This window comes from Mandrillus leucophaeus, unplaced genomic scaffold (assembly GCF_000951045.1).
Source record: "Mandrillus leucophaeus isolate KB7577 unplaced genomic scaffold, Mleu.le_1.0 Scaffold243, whole genome shotgun sequence".
Taxonomy (NCBI): domain Eukaryota; kingdom Metazoa; phylum Chordata; class Mammalia; order Primates; family Cercopithecidae; genus Mandrillus; species Mandrillus leucophaeus.
In genome coordinates, this window is record NW_012102510.1 from 671,969 (window position 1) to 691,683 (window position 19,715).

Here is a 19,715-nt window from a genome sequence, read left to right on the forward strand (position 1 = left end):
AAAAAAAAAAAAAAACCTATTGGAACTGAAAAGCAAATAAGGACAGTTGCAGGGTTCAAAATCAACATACAAAAATCAGTAGCATACATATATGCCAACACTAAACAATCTGAAATAGTAATTAAAAAAGTAATTCCATTTTTAGTATCTACAAATAAAATACCTAATAATTAACTAAAGAAGTGAAAGATCTCTATAATAAAAACTATAAAACATTAATGCAAGAAATTGAAGAGGACACAATAAAATGGAAAGATATTCTATTTTCATGGATTGGAAAAATCAGTACTGTAAAAATGTCTATACTATCCAAGGCAATCTACAGATTTAATGCAATACCTGTCAAAATGCCCATGACATTCTTCCCAGAAATATGAAAAGTAGTCCTAAAATTTATATGGAACCACAAAAGATGCAGAATAATAAAGACTATCCTAAACACAAAGAAAAAAATTGGAGAAATCACAGTATCTGACTTTATACTACAGAACTATAGGAACTAAAATGTCATGATGCGGGCATAAAAACGGACACATAAATCTGTGGGACAGAGTAGAGAACCCAGAGAGAAATCCATTAATCTACAGTGAACTCATTTTCGACAAAAGTGTGAAGAACATACACTGGGGAAAGGACAGTCTTTTCAATAAATGGTGCTGAGAAAACTGGATATCCATATGGAAAAGAATGAAACTAGACTTCTAACTCTCTCCATATACAAAAATCAAATCAAAATAGATTAAAGACTTAAATCTAAGATCTCAAACTGTGAAACTCTTGCAAAAAAACATTGAGGAAAATCTGCAGGACATTGGTCAGTGTGAAAATTTCTTCAGTAATACACCACAAGCACAGGCAGCCAAAGTAAAAATGGACAAATGAGATCACATTAAATTAAAAAGCTTCTGCATGGCAAAAGAAAAGGACACAATCAACAAAGTTAAGAGACAACCCACAGAATGAGATAAAATACTTTCAAACTACCCATCTGAGAACAGATTAAATAACCAGAATACCTAAGGAGCTCAAACAAATTTACAGGAAAAAGCTAATAATACAATTTAACAATGGGGAACAGATCTGAATAGATGTTTTTCAAAAGAAGACATAGCAATGACAAACAGGTATATGAAAAGGTGCTCGACATCACTGAGCATCAGAGAATTGTATATCAAAAACTACTATGAGGTATCGTCTCACCGCAGTTAAAATGGCCTTAATCCAAAAGTCAGGCAATAACGAATGCTGGCGAGGATGTGAAGAAAAGGGAACCCTCATATATTGTTAGAGGTAATGTTAATTAGTATAACTAGCATGGAAACCTGTTTGGAAGTTCCTCAAAAATCTAAAAATAGAGATACCGTACAATCCCACTCCTAGGTATATACCCAAAAGAAAGGAAATCAGTATACTGAAGAGATAGCCACACTCCCATGTTTATTGCAGCACTTTTCACAATGACCAACAGTTGGAAGCAATCTTAGCATCCATTGATAGATGAATGGGTACAGAAAATTTGGTATACATACACAACAGAATACTACTCATCCATAAAAAGAATGAGATCCTGTCATTTGCAACAACGTGGATGAAACTGGTGGTCATTATGTAAAGTGAAAATAAGCCAGGCACAGAAAGACAAACTTCACCTGTTCTTACTTATTTTTGCTAGCTAAAAACTAAAACAGTTGAATTCATGGAGATACAGAGTAGAAACATGGTTACCAGATATTAGCAAGGGTTGTGGGTTTGAAGGACAGGGATTGGGGAGAGTTAATGGGTACAAAAAATAGAAAGAATGAATAAGATCTGGTATTTGCTAGTTCAACAAAGTGACTAAAATAAAAATTAATTTAATTATACATTTAAAAATAACTAAAAGAGTATAATTGGATAGTTTTTAACACAAAGGATAAATGCTTGAGGTGATGGATACTCCATTTACCTGGATGTGATTATTACACATTGCATGCCTGTATCAAAATATCTCATGCAACCCATAAATATATCCACCTACTATGTACCCACAAAAATTAAACATTAAAATTAAAAACAAAACAAACAAAATATACAAGGAACAACTCAACAGCAAGAAAACAAGTAACCAATTTTTTAAATGGGCATGGACCTGAATAGACATTTATCAAAAGAAGACATATAAGTGACCAACGGGTTCATGAAAAAATGTTCAATGTCACTAACCATTTTCTTTCTTTTTATTAATATTATTATACTTTAAGTTCTAGGATACATGTGTACAACGTGCAGGTTTGTTACATATGTATACATGTGTCATGTGGGTGTGCTGCACCCGTTAACTTGTCATTTACATTAGATATATCTCCTATTGCTACCCCTCCACCCTCCCCCCAACCCACAACAGGCCCCGGTGTGTGATGTTCCCCACCCTGTGTCCAAGTGATCTCATTGTTCAATTCTCACCTATGAGTGAGAACATGCGGTGTTTGGTTTTCTATCCTTGCAATAGTTTGCTCAGAATTATGGCTTCCAGCTTCATCCATGTCCCTCCAAAGGACATGAACTCATCCTTTTTATGGCTGCATAATATTCCATGGTGTATATGTGCCACATTTTCTTAATCCAGTCTATCATTCATGGCTATGTCACTAATCATTTTCAAATTAATACCACAACAAGATGTCACCTCACACCTTTTATAATGGCTTTTATCAAAAAGATGAAAGACAAGTGTTGGCAACAATGTGGAGTTAAGGGAACCTTAACACACTCTTGGGAATGTAGATTAATACAGCCATTATAGAAAATGACGTGGAGGTTCCTCAAAAAACTTAAAATATAACCACCATATGATCCAGTAATTCCACTTCTGAGAATGTATTCAAAGGAATTGGAATCAATATGTCAAAAGGATATCTGCACTTTCATGTTCATTTCAGCATTATTCATAATAACCAAGTTATAGAATCAACCTAGGTGTCTAGAAAGATAAATACTGCATGATCTCACTCATGTGTGGAATCTAAAAATAGTTAAATTCATAGAAGTAGATGATAGAGTGATGATTACCAGAGGCTGAGGAGGGGGGACAGAGAGAATGGGCAGTTGAGGGTCAAAGGATACAATGTTTCAGTTAGGAGGAATAAGTTTTGATATCTATTGCACAGCAGGGTGACTATAGTCAATAATGATGTATGTTTCAAAATAACTGAGAATAAATGTCAAATGTATCACCACAAAAAAATGTTAAATAAGTGAAGTGATGGATATATTAACTTGAGTTAATCATTCCACATTATATACATATATCAAAACATCATATTGTACCCCATAAATATAATAGTTATAATATATTAGATAAAAATAATATCAGTAAAACAGTAAAAAAATACACTCTGGTAATTAAAAACTGGTGTGCTTTGTCCAGACTCTGTCTCTTCTCATTCCATAGTGACCTCAGAGGCCATGTGTTGATAGTGACAGCCCCAAAAGACTAAATAAGCTTGGATCTCCAAGTCTTTGCTTAGAGGAAAACCACAGGCCAGGAAAATCTTCATTGGACTTCTTATGAGAGAGAAATAAATTCATATTGCACTAAGCCACTGATATTTGGAGGTTTGTGAATCACCCCATTACCTCATCCCAAAGAAGTTTTGACTGTTGATACTACGTGGTGTCCAGAGATATCAGCTGGGATGTGAAGTCTAGACTTTCAGACAGACAAGTCAATTTTTCTCTTGACCTTGACTGCCACGCCGAGCTCTCTTTTTGCACTCATAGTGTCTTGTACTACATAATTTAAGGAAGGAATGACCATGTAGACCGTGTCCCTGATTTGTGTCTAATTACCAAATCAGCCTAATTATTACCAAATTCTTCTATCTACTTGTGGACTCCTGAAACCTCAGGCTGCTCCTTCCTTGGACAAAAGTTGTTCTCTAAATTTTTGTGTTCATATTTATGAGGCATATGTGATATTTTGTTATATACATAGAATGTGTAATGATCAAGTCAGTATTTGGGGTATCTATCACCTCAAATATTTATCATTTCTATGTGCCGGTAGTATTTCAAGTCTTTTAGCTGTTTTGAAATATACAATACATTGTTGCTAAGTATAGTAACCCTACTCTGCTATCAAACACTAGAACTTATTCCTTCTATTTAACTGTACGTTTATACCCATTAACCAGGCTCTCTTCATCCCTCCTATCCCCACACCACCCTTCCTAGCTTCTGGTATCTATCATTCTACTCTCTATCTCCATGGTATCAACTTTTTTACCTCCCACATATGAGTGAGAACATTGGTCTTTCTGTGCCTGGCTTGTTTCACTTAACATAGTGACCTCCAGTTCCATTATGTTGCGGCAAATAACATGATTTCATTCTTTCTTATGGCTGTATAGTATTCCACATTTTCTTTATCCATTTGACTGTTGATGGATACTTAAGTTGATTCCATATTCTTGTTGTTGTGAATAGTGCTGCAATAAACACCAGGGTGCAGGTATACCTTTGATATACTGATCTTCTTACCTTTGGATAAATACCCAAGAGTGGGATTACTGGATCATATGGTAGTTCTATTTTAAGTTTTTTGAGAAATCTCCATACTGTTTTCCACAGTGGCTATACTAATTTATGCTCCTGCATAGTGTATAAGAATTCCCCTTTTCTCCACATCCTCACCAGCATGTTATTTTTTTTTTTTTGTCTTTTTAGTAATAGCCATTATAACTAGAGTAAGGTAATATCTCACTGTAGTTTTGATTTGCACTTTCCTGCTGATTAGTGATGTTGAGCATTTTTTCATATATAACTTGGCCATTTGCATGTCTTCTTTTTTTAATTTCTCTCATCTTCATTTTTATTTAAAAAAAAAAAAAAAAAAAAACAAAGTCACCACCAACCACATGACAACTGGCCAGACAAGGCCTTGCTTCCCTTCCTCCTTCGGGTCCCCTGGGCCTCGTCAGCAGGGTCAGGGAAGCAATCGGCACTGATGTTAGCTTTGCCCAAAGGGAGTATTACAAGAGAGGCTCGGGAAAGGGAAGGAAACCTGGACAGGCTTTTCAGCATTGAGAAATCACTTAAAACGGATTTGCTTTCAGTAACTGGTATGTCTGAAATGCAGGGAGGGAAGACCATGCTGTCAACAATCATAATTCGCTTTTTACAGGTTGACTCCAGCGAGCGTTGGGTCGGAATTGCGTCTTAAGGAAGGAGAATAGTTTCATGAGCTTGCTCAGCTCTCCTGGAACAAAGACGAAGGTGCTACATGTTGTTTGTTAGGCTTATACTACAGCGGGTTTGGGGCTGCAGGTCTGAAGTCCTTGTTAGGGCATTTAGTGCTGGTGAGAAGGGTGGGCCCCAGCCTTGGACGCTGAAGTCCTCTAAAGACAAGGCAGAGACACAGCCTCAGATCCCCGTCACCTTCCACTGAATAAGGGAGATGGGGAGGAGGTCTCAGCGGTTGGCCTCCTGCAAGCCCAGATGCCTGCCAGCCTGGGCCTGCTTCCTTAGCGCTGTGAGAGCTTGTGTCTGGTGAGCAGAGAGAAGCAAGTGTGGTCCCTGCAGGGCTGACTCCGCGCAGGGCTCCCCAGCTTTGGGCTTGCGGGGCGACCCTGCTCTGTGACCCAGCGGCGGCTTCAGCCCCAGGGGGAGCTGTGGCACGCACTGCTGCCTACTCCTCGCCAGTCCTGATAGCTGAAGAAGGCGCTCACTCCGTAGGCGACCATCACCAAACACGCAAAGAACGAGGCAACCGCACGCTGGTTATACGGCTGCGTGACCTTTAGGTACGTCAGGTCAACTGCCGCAGAGCAGGCAATGAAGGCGGTGACATAGAGCATGGCGGCAATGATGTTAAAGATCATTAACACTAGTGGCCAGGGCACCTTGTACAACTTCATGTGCAGCTGAAACAGGTAGAGGTTGAATAAGACGATTGTCACCAGCCAGAGGAAGACAGCGACGAACATCACCCAGCCATAGGCCGGGTACAGGTGGTACGGGGTGTCTGCAATCAGGGCCCACACCAGCAGCCCCAGCACCAGCTGCAGCAGCATGAACACCCTGAGGCGGGAGCGCACAAAGCCCAGGTCCATGCGCAGCGTGGACACAGAGGCTCCGGCGCCCTGCGCAGGACTGCTAGTCCACCTGCTCACTTTTGACTGGAACTCGGCCATGGCGGCTCCACTCAACTCTCTAGGTCGCTTCTGCCGCTGTCGCCGCCCCTCCAGTGGTGGGTGCCGGTTCCCGCACCGCTCTTGCCAGAGGCTCCCTATCCGGATACGCTGTGGCCCGTGACACTGCAGGAGACCGTATGTCTTTTGAGAAATGTCTATTCATGTTCTTTGCCCACTTTTTAATGGGATTATCTGTGTGTGTGTGTGTGTGTGTGTGTGTGTGTGTGTGTGTTTAAACTGTCGTTTGAGTTTCTTGTATATTCTGGATATTAGTCCCTTGTCAGATGAATAGTTTGCAAATATTTTCTCCCATTAACAGGTTGTCTCTTCACTCTGTTGTTTTCTTTGCTGTGCAGAAGCTTTTTAGTTTAATATAGTTACATTTGTCTGTTATTATTTTTGTTGTCTGTGCTTTTGAGGTCTTAACCGTGAAATCTTTGCCTAGATCAATGTCCTAAAGTATTTTCCCTGTTTTCTTCTAGTATTTTTTAGAGTTTCAGTCTTATATTTAAGTCTTTAAGTTCTCTTGAGTTGATTTTTGTATGTGGTGAGAGATGGGGATTGAGTTTCCTTCTTCTGTATGTGGATATCCAATTTTTCCAACACTATTTAGTGAAGAGGGCGTCCTTTACCCAATGTAGGTTCTTGGTTTCTTTACCAGTATGGAAGTTTTAACTTTTACATCTTGAGACACTTGAAAGTCTTCATGTTTTGGTTCAAATACTTTAACCTTGACACAATTTTCCATTTAATTCTTACAAATTTTAAAATGATATCTGGATGAATTTCTCATAACCTGTCTGACTGCTTGCCCATAATTTTAAGGCCATTAATATGCTAGGACATTTAAGAAAACTTTAAGATTCACTATACTTTTAATTTGTTATGTGCGTAGGAATTGATTAAGTGCTTGGAAGGTTTTATTTGTTTGTCAGATATATAAGGGGCTTAAAAAGTACATTGAGAATGCATGCCTATAATCCCAGCTATGAAGAAGGCTGAGGTAGGAGGATTGCTTGAGTCTGGGAGTTTGAGATCAGCCTGGGCAACGTAGCAAAATCCCATCTCAAAAAAATAAACTAAAAAAAGTAAATTAAATTATTCCATCCCCTTACAGGCAGTTGAAAATGCAGAAGGGTACTTAATTAAATGGGACAAATGTTAGTCAAAAATATTTGCATGATTGTTAAACTTTACTAGATTTAATAACGGAATAATACAATTTGTAGGTTGAACTTAAAAGCTTAGAATAAACTAGGTTTGGAATTTGTATCTGTAATAAATAAGTCACTTATTATAAACTCCCTCACCTGAGAGCAAAACATTTTCTGCAAACAAACAAAAAATCTCATTTTATAGATAAAAAACCAACCAACCAAACAAACAAAAAAGAGCCAGTTCCACACCACACAGTAGATAGCTTTGAACCTGCTCTGAGTTGGGGAATTAGATAATCAAGAGTTTGAGAATACTGTGTAGAATAAGGGTAATGGACCCTGATCAGGGTTTGAGAAACTCCTCAACAGAGAAAGAACATGAAATTTAGTGCATATAAAAGATGTGGTATATTCAGACCAGAATAATCATCATGAATGTTTGTTAAAAATAGGATCCTGAGTCTGTGATTCTGATTCCATGGATTGGAGGTGGAATTCTGGGCATCCAGAGTGTTTAATACAATGGTTCTCACAGGGTGGTCCATGGAACAGCAGCGTCAGCATCACCTGGAAATTTATTAGAAATGCAAATTATTGGAATCTCTTAATTCCCAGTGTGTAAGATTCTCTAATAATCTGTTTGAACAAGCCCTCTAGTTGACTTTGATGCTCACTACAATTTGAGAACCACCAGTTTAACAGATGATTCAGTTGAGTCTTATGATTGGGTGAGTTTTTCAAACACTACTGCAAGTGACAGAAAATTCAGGGCTTGACCTCCTTATTGAAATGGTCGGTTGAAGTTCACAGAATGTGGCAGTTTATTGCTAAAGGCATCTTAGGGCAAGTCTTTAATGGAGGAATCTACAAAAACAGCAAACAGTTGGTTGAAAATAATTGAGCCCATGGCATGGAATAAGAATTACATATAGTTAACAATTAACTTACACATACCAAATTTAAATGATTCAGCAGAGTTCTGAAATTAATCTGTCTATATACACATTTTTAACAAAAAGTGGTTTGTCTTGGCCAGATATGTCTGAAAACCTTGCTTCTGTTCAGATTCGGTCCAAATCTCTCTACTTAGGATTTGTTGATCCTTTTTCGCATTCTTTGTAGTCCTTACCCAGCACTGAGCTGCTATTTCTGAAACTGCAGTTAAGGCTCCCGGCTCCGACTTATATTAAGATATTTCCTCTAATGTTCTTTGCCGATTTGAGCCAGCTATTATTTAGGAATGGCTTCTCTGTTTGCCTGGCTTAGTGGTTGTCTCCCTCTCTGAGGAATCTCTGTCTACTGCTTCTCAGTGCTGCCAATACTTCCTGGCTTCATGTCCTCTCAACACCTTCATTTTTCAGTTTTCAGATTAAATATGAGCTAGAAGGAGGTCATCCATTGGGTAGACCCATGGCATTTCCTATTATCACAATGTAGCCTATTGGATGAGGCAGTCTGCTTAATTTTTAATGATTTTTTTTTTTTGTGAATTAATGCAAGTGCATGACTGTGACAGACTGACTATTTAGAAGCCTTTAAAAATTTCGTCTTGGTTGTGTTACATATAATTAAAATAGCCATGTACATGAGTGCATCTATGGTACATACCTGCAAAGCATGAGGTTTGGAAGTGCAATGAGATGCTGGAGATAAATCTTGGAAATGCCACTGTTATCTGACAATTCATAATTCTGTAAAGGATGAGGAAGTCATAAGTAATTGTACTGGAATAAGTAACTGTTTCTGCAGCATTGCCATGTATTTCCCACATGGGCTCATTGAACAGGAAGACTGTACTCCTAAGGGCAGGACTGCCCTTAATATTTGCAGAGCTTAAGGCAAGAAGATTGGTGGAGCCCCACTCCCCAAGCCATGCAGCCCCTATCTCCGTTTCTTTCCACCTCTGGCTCTGTCCTGAACCACTAGGAGCCTTTGGTAGCTATTCTAGACCGTGTGACTAAATTCCATCACCCCTATCACCCCAACCAGCAGTCACCCCGTAGCACAGTTTGCTCTCAGAATAATGGATCCAAAAGACAGAACTGCATAGGTACTGGAAGTGGCTTGGAAATGTTGGGCAGGGAATCTCAGGGTCCTGAGATCCAGAGTTTGACCTTGATGGGGAGATGTGGGCTTTGAGTGGATATGGCCCCTTGGTCCTATGGATTTCTTGCCTCATGTGAAGGGCACACTGGAGGAGATATAGTGCAGGGCCTTCTAAACTTTTGAGTCCGACTTGTTTGCCACGATCAGGAATGTGTGATATAAGATGGCATGAAATAAGTGTAGACCTCCCCATAGGTGAGGGACCTAGGTGAGGACCCTAGTTTCCCAGGTCTAACGGTAATACTGGTTATGGAATCCAAAGATGGAGAAGATTAATTTGTCAGCAAGGGCGTGTCATGATTGTGGGAACTACACCAGATCCCTTACAGTACTCTTTGTCTTGTGTTTAGATGTCTAATTTTTACCAGTAGCCATGATCAGTTAATGTGGAATCCCAAATCATTATGCTCCCATTTCTCCTTTCTTATATTGCCTACACCCACCTGCTGGAATCTCCCATAGCAATTCGATTTTGCTATTATTTATGCTTTGCAATTTTTAATCAGTCTTTGGAGTTAGAATGTCCCAAAATTCTTTGGGATTTTGAAATGCTTCACGGGGGAAAAATGAGTTCAGTGGTTAAGTAAGTTGAGGGAATTAAGCATGTGTCATCTCCCTGGCCTGGTGACTTAAAATATAGCTTAACATAATAAAGGCTCCGAGAATTTGTGCAGTAAAGAAATCTGTTTCACTTTACTTAACTCATTGATTCCTACATGTATTTGAAAATAGACTCCCACACCTTTTATGCCAAAGAAATAATTATTGGTAGTTTCTGTCTTAAAAACTTAAACTAAGGCTTTCATTCATTCATTTGATACTTATTTACTATCCCAATGACTGGACTAGAAGTACAAAGGTAAACAAAATAAGACTCTGCTTTTGGGGAGCTGTTAATCATTTTACCAGTGTCTTCACATGTTGATTCCATTTATGTTTGGGAAAAGTTTAGGTTTTTTTAAGGAATCTTAGTTCCGTTATAACTTGAGGTCAGCTGCTATTTAGATGGCTGGAGAAATGCTTGCCTGTCAGAGAGTGTCTATTGCTGATTATATTTTCCAATGTGCTCTGCATGTGAAATATACCTTTGAATTAGAAAATCAGAGATTCCTTTTATCTTGGGTCTGATGTGGGCCATCCCAAATACCCAGGGTACCTTAGGGCTGAGGTAATCCAGTACTCCCTCCCAGGATGTGTTGTATCGCATTTATTGATTTGGTATGTTGAAACATCATTGCATCCCTGAAATAAATCCCATTTGATTATAGTGAATAATTATTTTTATATGCTGTAGAATTTTGTTTGCTAGTATTTTTTAGGATTTTTGCACCTATGTTCATCAGGGATATTGACCTGTAATTTTCTTCTCTTATAATGTCCTTGTCTGAATTTGGCCTCAAAGAAAGAGTTTTGAAGTATTCCCTCCTCTAGTATTTTTTGGAAGAGTTTGAGAATGATTGCTATTAGTTTTCCTAAATGTTTGGTAGAATTCAGCAGTGAAGTTATGAGGTCCTGGGCTTTTCTTTGATGGGAGGCATTTGATTCCTGATTCAATCCTTTACTTACGTTGGTCTCTTCATATTTTTTATATCTGTATAATTCAGTCTTGGGAAATTGTATGTATCTAGGAATTTATCCATGATTTCTACATTATTCAGTTTGTTGCCACATAAGTATTCATGATAATCTCTTATGAGCATTCATATTTTTGTGGTATCAGTTGTAATTTCCCCTCTTTTACTTCTGATTTTATTGTGTCTTCTCTATTTTTTTCTTAGTTAAGCTAAAGGTTTATCAACTTTGTTTATCTTTTCTAAACACCAACTCAGTTTTCTTAATATTCCCTACTGTTTTTCTAGTCTCTATTTTATTTATTTCTACTCTGATCTTTGTTATTTCCTTCCTTTTGCTTACTTTGGGCTTAGTTTTTTGTTTTTTCTTTAGTTTCTTGAGGTGTAATATTATGTTATTAGGCATTTATTGCTGTAAATTTTCCTCTTAGAACTGCTTTTGATGCATCCCACAAGTTTTTGTATTTTGTGTTTCCATTATTGTTTTTGTCTCAGGATATTTTTTGATTTCCCTTTCTTAATTTTAATTTTTATTTGTAAACTTGTATTTTAGGTTCAGGGATACATGTGCAGGTGTGTTATATAGGTAAATTGCATGTCATGGGGTTTTGGTGTATGGATGATTTCAGGTAATAAGCATAGCACCCAATAAGTAGTTTTCAATCCTCACTCTCCTCCCATTTTCCACCCTTAAGTAGGCCCTGGTGTCTGTTGTTCCCTTCTTAGTGTCCATATGTACTCAATGTTTAGCTCTCACTTATAAGCGAGAGCGTGTGGTATTTGGTTTTCTGTTTCAGTGTTAGTTCACTTAGGGTAATGGCTTCCAATTTTATCCATGTTGTTGCAAAGGGCATGATCTTATTCTATTTTATGGCTGTGTAGTATTCCATGGTGTCTATGTACCACATTTAAAAAAAATCCAGTCTACCATTGGTGGGCATTTAGGTTGATTCCATGTTTTTGCTATTGTGAGTAGTGCTGTGATAAATATATGGGTGCATGTGCATTTATGGTACAATGGTTTATGTTCCTTAGGGTGAATACCCAATTATGGGATTTCTGGGGCAAATGGTAATACTGTTTTAACTTCTTTCAGAAATTGTGAAACTGCTTTCCACAGTGACTGAACTAATTTATATTCCCACCAGAAGTGTATAAGCATTTTGATTTCTTCTTTGACCCATTGGTTGTTTAGGAGTATGTTGTTCAATTTCCACATACTTATGGATTTTCAAAATTTATCCTCTTATTGGTTTCTATATTAATACCATTGTGGTCAGAAAAGGTAGTTAACATGATTTTGATCCTTTTAAATTTGTTCAGACATGTTTTGTGGCCTAACATATGACCCATTCTGGAGAATGTTCTGTGTGTGCTTGAGAAAAATGTGCATTCTGTTACTTTTGTATGGAATGTTCTGTATATATCTGTTAGGTTCATTTGGTCTAAAGTGTAGTTCAAGTCAAATGTTTCCTTATGAATTTTTTTTGAAACAGAGTTTTTCTTTGTTAGCCAGGCTAGAGTGCAGTGGCATGATCTCGGCTAACTGCAACATCTGCCTCCTGGGTTCAAGTGATTCTCCTGCCTCAGCCTCCTGAGTAGCTGGTATTACAGGTGCACACCACCATGCTTGGCTAACTTTTTGTATTTTTGGTAGAGACGTGGTTTCGTCATGTTGGCCAGGCTGGTCTCAAACTCCTGACTTCAAATCATCCACCGTCCTCGGCCTCCCAAAGTGCTGGGATTACAGGTGTGAGCCACTGAGCCCAGCCTCCTTATTAATTTTTGTCTAGATGATCAGTCCATTGTTGAAAGTGGGGTACCGAAGTCCCCTACTATTACTGTATTGCAATCTATCTCTCCTTTCAGATCCTTTAACATTTCTTTTCTACATTAAGGTGCTCCAATGTTGGGTGTGCATATGTTTACAATTGATATATCCTCTTGATGAATTCATCCCTTAATCATTATATAATGACCATCTTTGTTGCTTTTTCACTTAAAGTATATTTTGTCTCATATGGGTATAACTACAGCTATTATCCTTTGGTTTCCATTTACGTGGAATGTCATTTCCTATTCCCTTACTTTTAGTCTATATGTGCTCTTCAAGGCGAGGTGAGTCTTTTATAGGTAGTATATAGTTGACTTTTCTGGCCACTCTATGTCTTCTTATTGAAAAATTTAATTCATTTACATCAAAAGTAATTATTTGTAGGTAAGGATTTACTACTACCATTTCACAATTTGTTTTCTGGCTGTTTTGTGTATACTTTGTTTCTTTCTCTTTTGCTGTCTTGCTTTCTGATTTGATAATTTTCTTTAATGATATGCTTTGAATCCTTTCTATTTATGTTTTGTACATCTACTGTAGATTTCTTTTTGTGATTATCAAGAGACTTACATGAAATATCTTTTTTTTTTTTTTAAATGGTTGGTAGAACTCATTGTTTTTTGTTTATTATACTTTAAGTTCTAGGGTACATGTGCACAACGTGCAGGTTTGTTACATATGTATACTTGTGCCATGTTGGTGTGCTGCACCCATCAACTCGTCAGCACCCATCAACTCATCATTTATATCAGTTATAACAGGTTATTCCAAGCTAATAACAACTTAACTTTGGGAGCACAAAATAGCTGTATGCTTTTACTCCCCCACAACATTTTAAGTTTTTGATGTCAAAAAGTATACAATTTTGAAATTGGTATCCCAAGACAATTAATTTTTGCTATAGTTATTGAAATAGAGTTGTCTATTAATAATTATACTAGAAATAAAATTGCTTTACAAACCACCATTTCAATCCAGAGTATTCTGAATGTGATTATGTATTAGTTATACTATTGAGTTTTGTACTTTTATATGTTTTATGTTATTAATTAGAGGCCTTGGCCTTTAGGTAAAGCTTAAAGAACTCTCCTTAGTAATTTCTGTAAGGCAGGCCTAGTGGGGATGAACTCCCTCAGCTTTTGTTCATTTGGGAAGGTTTTCATTTCTTTCTCACTTCTGAAAGTCAAGTTTGTCAGGTAAAGTATTCTTGGTTGGCAATTAGTTTCTATGAGCACTTTGAATATATCATTCCATTCCTTCCTGCCTCTATTAGTCTGTTCTTGCATTGCTATAAAGAATACCTGAGACTGGGTATTTATAAAGACAATTTACAAAGAAAAGAGGTTTAATTGGCTGGCTCATAGTTCTGCAAGCTTTACAGGAAGCATGGTGCTCACTTATCATCAAGGGGTTGGCTGAAGCCATTCATGAGGGATTCACCACCATGATCCAAACGCCTCCCACCAGGCACCACCTCCAAGACTGGGGATTACATTTCAACATGAGATTTGGGCAGAAACAAATATCCAACTATATTATTCTCCCCCTACCCCTCCCCAAATCTTATGTCCTTCTCACATTGCAAAATACAGTCATGCTTCCTAATCATCCCCCAAAATCTTAACTAATTCTACCATTAACTCAAAAGTCCCAGGTCCAAGTCCAAAGTCTCATCTGAGAAAAGACAAGTCCCTTCCACCTAGAAGCCTGTAAAATAAAAAATCAAGTTAGTTACTTCCAAGATACAATAGGGGTATAGCCATTGGATAAATATTCCCACTCCAAAAGGGAGAAATTGGCCAAAAAAGAGAGGAATGGGCCCCACATAGGCTGAAAACCCAGCAGGGCAGTCATTACATCTTAAAGCTCTAAAACAATCTCCTTTGATTCCATGTTCCACATCCAGAGCACACTGGTGCAAAGAGTGGGTTCCCAAGGCCTTGGGAAGCTCTTCCTCTGTGGCTTTGCAGGGTTAAGGCCTCAGGGCTGATCTCACAGCTTGACATTGAATATCTGTAGCTTTTCCAAGCTAAGGATGCAAGCTGCCATTTGTTCTACCATTCTGGGGTCTGGAAGATGATGGGTCTCTTCCCACAGCTCCACTAGGCAGTGCTCCAGTAGGGACTCTGTATGGAGCCTCCAACCCCACATTTCCCCTCTGCACTGTCCTAGTAGAGGTTCTCTGTGAGGCCTCCACCTCTGCAGCAGGCTTCTGCCTGGACACTGAGGCTTCTCTATACATCCTCTGAAATGTAGGCAGAGGCTGCTAAGAATCCACCACTCTTGCGCCCTGTGTGCCTGAAGGCTTAACAACATATGGAAGCCACCAAGGCTTATGGCTGGCATCTTCTGAAGCAGTAGCCTGAGTTGTATCTGGGGCCCTTTGAGCCAAGGCTGGAGACAGAACAGCTTGGATGTGGGGAGCAGTGTTCTGAGGCTGCACAAGGCAGCAGGGCCCTGGGCCTGGCCCACAAAGTCATTCTTCATTCCTAGACCTTGGCCTGTGATGGGAGTAGCTGCCACAAAAGTCTCTGAAATGCCTTCAAGGTCTTTTCCCTATTGTCGTGGCTGTTAGCATGTGACTCCCTTTTGTTATGCAAATGTCTCTAATAAGTGATTGCTCCACAGCCCACTTGAATTCCTCTCCTGAAAAAGTTCCTTCTTTCTCTGCCACATCACCTACAATTTTTTCAAGCTTTTATGCTCTGCTTTCTTTCTAAATATAAGTTCCTACTTTAAATCATTTCTTTGTTCCTGCTTCTGAACATAGGTTGTTAGAAGCAGCCAGGCCAAATCTTCAATGCTTTGCTCCTTAGAAATTTATTCTGCCAATACCATAGGTCATGACTCTCAAGTTCAAACATCTACAGATTCCCTAGAAAATGAACAGAATACATCCAATCTCTTTGTTAAGGCATAACATGCATGACCTTTGCTCCAGTTCCCAATAAGTTCCTCATTTCCCTCTGAGACCTCAGCAGCCTGGGCTTCACTGTCCATATCACTATTGGCATTTTGGTCACAATCACTTAGTCAGTCTCTAACAAGTTCCAATCACTCCTTCATCTTCCTATCTTCTGAGTCCTCCAAACTCTTCCAGCCTCTGTCTGCTACCCAGTTACAAAGCTGCTCCCACATTTTTAGGTATCTTTACAGCAATACTCTACTCTTTACCAATTTTCTGCACTAGTCTATTCTTTCATTGCTATAAAGAAATACCTGAGTCTGCATAATTTATAAAGAAAAGATGTTTAATTGACTTATAGTTCTGCAAGCTTTATAGGATCCATGTGACAACATCTGCTTGGCTTCTGGAGAAGCCTCAGGAAGCTTACAGTCATGGCAGAAGGCAAAAGGGGAGTAGACATATCATATGGTGAAAGCAGGGGTGAGAGAGTCAGGGGGAGGTACCACATACTTTTAAACAATCAGATCTCATGTGAACTCACAAAGAGTTCACTTATCACCAAAGGGATGACTGAAGCCATTCATGAGGGATCTGCCCCCATGATCCAAACAACTCCCAGCAGGCCCCACCTCCAAGACTGGAGATTACATTTCAAGATGAGATTTGGGCAGGTAAAAATATCCAACTATATTACTGTCCTGCAGTGTTTCTGCTGAGAAATATGCTGATAGTCATATTGGAACTCCCTTGTAGATAATGTATTTCTTATTTCATGATGCTTTCAGAATTTTTTCTTTGTCTTTAATTTTTGATAGTTTCATTATTTTGTGCATTAGTGAACTCTGGGTTGAATATTGTTGGTGACCTCTCTGCCACCTGTACCTGGATGTTGGCATCTTTCCTAAGATTTGGGAGGTTTTCAGCCATTTTTTTTTTTAAATATGCTTCTGGTCCCTTTGTTCTCTCTTTTCCCTTGGAATTACTGTTATGTGGTAATTAGATCTCTTGATAGTGTCCCATAGTTCTCATAGGCTTTCTTCATTCTTTTTAGTCTGCTTCTTATTTTTGCTTCATTGGTTGGACAATTTCAGATGTTTGAAGTCAGGCAATGCGATGCCTCTGGCTTTGTTTTTTTGCTTGTGATTGCTTTGGACATTTGGGTTAATTTTGGTTCCAAATAAATTTTATAATAGATTTTTCTAAATCTGTGAAAAGTGATATTGGTATTTTGATAGGCATAGCATTGAACCTGTAAATTGCTTTGGGCAGTATGGTCATTTTAACTATGTATTTTCTTCCAGTCCATGAGCATAGAATATTTTTCCATTTATTTGCATCATATCTAATTTTTTTCAGCAGTATTTTGTAGTTCTCATTGTAGAGATCTTTCACCTCCTTGGTTAGATAAATTCTTATGTATTTCATTTTCTTGTTGCTATTATAAATGAGATTGTGTTCTTGATTTGGTTCTTAGCTAGATGTTATTAGTGTGTAAAAATGCCACTGATTTTTGTACATTGATTTTGTATCCTGAAACTTTACTGAATTTATCAGTTCTAGTATCCTTTTTCAGAGTCTTTAGGGTTTTCTATGTATAGAATCATCTTCAAACTCTCTTATACTTTCTTCTGCTTGATTGAGCCTACTGTTAAAGCTTTTTATTGCATTTCCATTTCAGTCATTGTATTTTTCATCTCTAGGAGTTTTACTTTTTATTATTTCTATTTCTTTGTTACTCTTTTCATTTTGTTCGTGCACTGTTTTCCAAACTGCATTTAATTTTTTACTTCATACATTCTTGTAGCTCACTAAACTTCCTCAAGATTATTATTCTGAATTCTTTGTCTGTCATTTTATAGACTTCCATTTTTAAAGGTTCACTGTTGAAACTTTGTTAGTTTCTTTTAGAGGTGTCATGATTCCGTGGTTCTTTGTAAACCTTGTGTCCTTGCATTTGTGTCTGTGCATTTGGGGAGACAGCTACCTCTTCTGGCTTTTACAGGTGTTCTTTGTCAGGGATAAACCTTCACTATTTAGCCTGGCCTGTGATTCTTTGTGGGCCAACTCATAATGACCTTGGGCAGGAAGAGCTTGCTTTTGGATTCTCTAGATATGTGGGCTGCTGCCTTAGCTCTGATTTGGGATGGGGCTGCTGACTCAGCTCCACTGTCAGGTAAGACCACTGGCTGAGCTCTTTAATCAGGCAGAGCTGCTGGCAGGTTACTGCAATTGCCTTTTATTGGGCTTGACCAAAAGGTGTATTCCATGGCCAGGTAGCACCACTGTTTGAGGTATGTATTTGGACAGGGTTGTAGGCTGGGACCTCAGGTTAGGCAGAATCACTGCTTGAGATGGATGGGACCAGCTGCTATGCTAAGTAGGAATGCACTGTTGAGGTTTGCCTCCATGCCTAGATGGGGCCTTGTGGTGGGCTTTGAGGATGGGCCAAGCACTGTTTAAACTCCTAGGTGTGGCAGAAGTAGCCTCTGCACTTTGCCAAAATGCACTGTGGTGGGCATCTATCTCTCTGGGCAGTGTTTAGGCAGGCTGAGTTTGAAGCTGAATTGAGTGCTGTTTAAACTCTTGGTTGTGGCAGAACTAGCCACTGCTCTTTCCCAACATTCACTGTGGCAGTCCATCACACCTTTCCAGGACAAGGTCTTCAAGTGAGCATTGAGGCCATGCCAAGCACTGTTTAAACTCCTATGTGTGGCAGAACTAGCCCCTGCTTTTTGCTAAATTGTGCTGTCCCTGGATGGGGCCCTTGGGTAGGGTCTAAGGCTGGGCCTGGAGGCTGGCTGTTTAGAGATTCCAGCCAGGCAGAACTTCCCACCAATTCTGGTAACAGTCAGCTCAGCTTTGAAGATGAGCTATGCTGTTGACTGCTGTCTCTGATCATGTGCCATTACTGGCAATTACAAAGAACTAACACAAGTATGTGTATACTAGTCACTGTGTTCTTGCTTTATTTCTATCTGACCCTAGGTAGTCTAGTCATGCCAATACCTCTTGTGTTCCCTATGAGGTGAGAGTAAAGTGGGCTTCTTGGGAAGCATCTCAAAATGCTAGGGAAGCTGTATGTCCACCTCTGACTCTCTTTCCCCACTGTAGAAACTGTGACTCCTGAGGAATTCTCTCTGTGTGACACTGTGGCAACTTGGGGGAGGGGAAGGAAGAGGGGTGACACAACCAGTGAGATCATGTTTTTTACCCTCTCTTGTGGTTCTTCTTTTGTTCTGTGGTCCACACAGGTATATCAGGCTTATTTCCAAGTTTTGAGGTTTTCACAAAGGTGTTCTTATTTGTGGATATTTGTCAGTTGAACTTTTGTGGAGGTTAGTGAAGTCTGAGATCTCCTATTCTGCCAGATTGCTGAGGTATGTTCTTTACTGTCTTTCACTGTTCCCCTCTGGAACTGACCTTCTGTTACCCACAATGGCAACTAACTTAAAAACACACTCTTGGCAAGGCACACTGGCTCACACCTGTAATCCCAGCACTTTGGGAGGCCGAGGCAGGCAGATCATGAGATTAGGAGATCAAGACCATCCTGGCTAACACAACGAAACCCCATCTCTACTAAAAAAAATATGAAAAAATTAGCTGGGTGTGGTGGTGGGTGCCTGTAGTCACTCAGGAGGCTGAGGCAGCAGAATGGCATGAACGCAGGAGGTAGAGCTTGCAGTGAGCCGAGATCATACCACTGCACTCCAGCCTGGGCGACAGAGTGAGACTCCATCTAAAAGAAAGAAAGAAAGAAACAAACAAACAAAACACAAGCAAACAAACAAAAAACAGTCTTTGCATTAACTTTCTTTCTCATTTCCTTACACCTTATCAGTGTTTCCTGGTATTGCCTCTCAGTAAAACAAACAATCAAACAAAACCATTTTAGAAAACCAAAACCTACACTCAAACACTTGGGCTACTTATTGGAGACACCCAAAATCAAGCCAGTGATTCTAATAT

At 39.0% G+C, this 19,715-nt stretch overlaps 1 protein-coding gene across 1 annotated transcript; it reads right to left on the reverse strand.

Moving 5' to 3' along the window:
* Positions 1-5,630: 5,630 nt before the first annotated feature.
* LOC105541710 (plasmolipin-like) lies at positions 5,631-6,298 on the reverse strand. The gene has a single exon (XM_011982870.1). It carries the CDS (start codon positions 6,168-6,170, stop codon positions 5,631-5,633), a length of 540 nt encoding a protein of 179 aa, XP_011838260.1. The 5' UTR covers positions 6,171-6,298.
* Between the last annotated feature and the right edge of the window lie 13,417 nt (positions 6,299-19,715).

Bases quoted from the DNA above. Each gene is read 5' to 3' on its own strand.
- LOC105541710 (XM_011982870.1), bottom strand. From the start codon at position 6,170: ATGGCCGAGTTCCAGTCAAAAGTGAGCAGGTGGACTAGCAGTCCTGCG.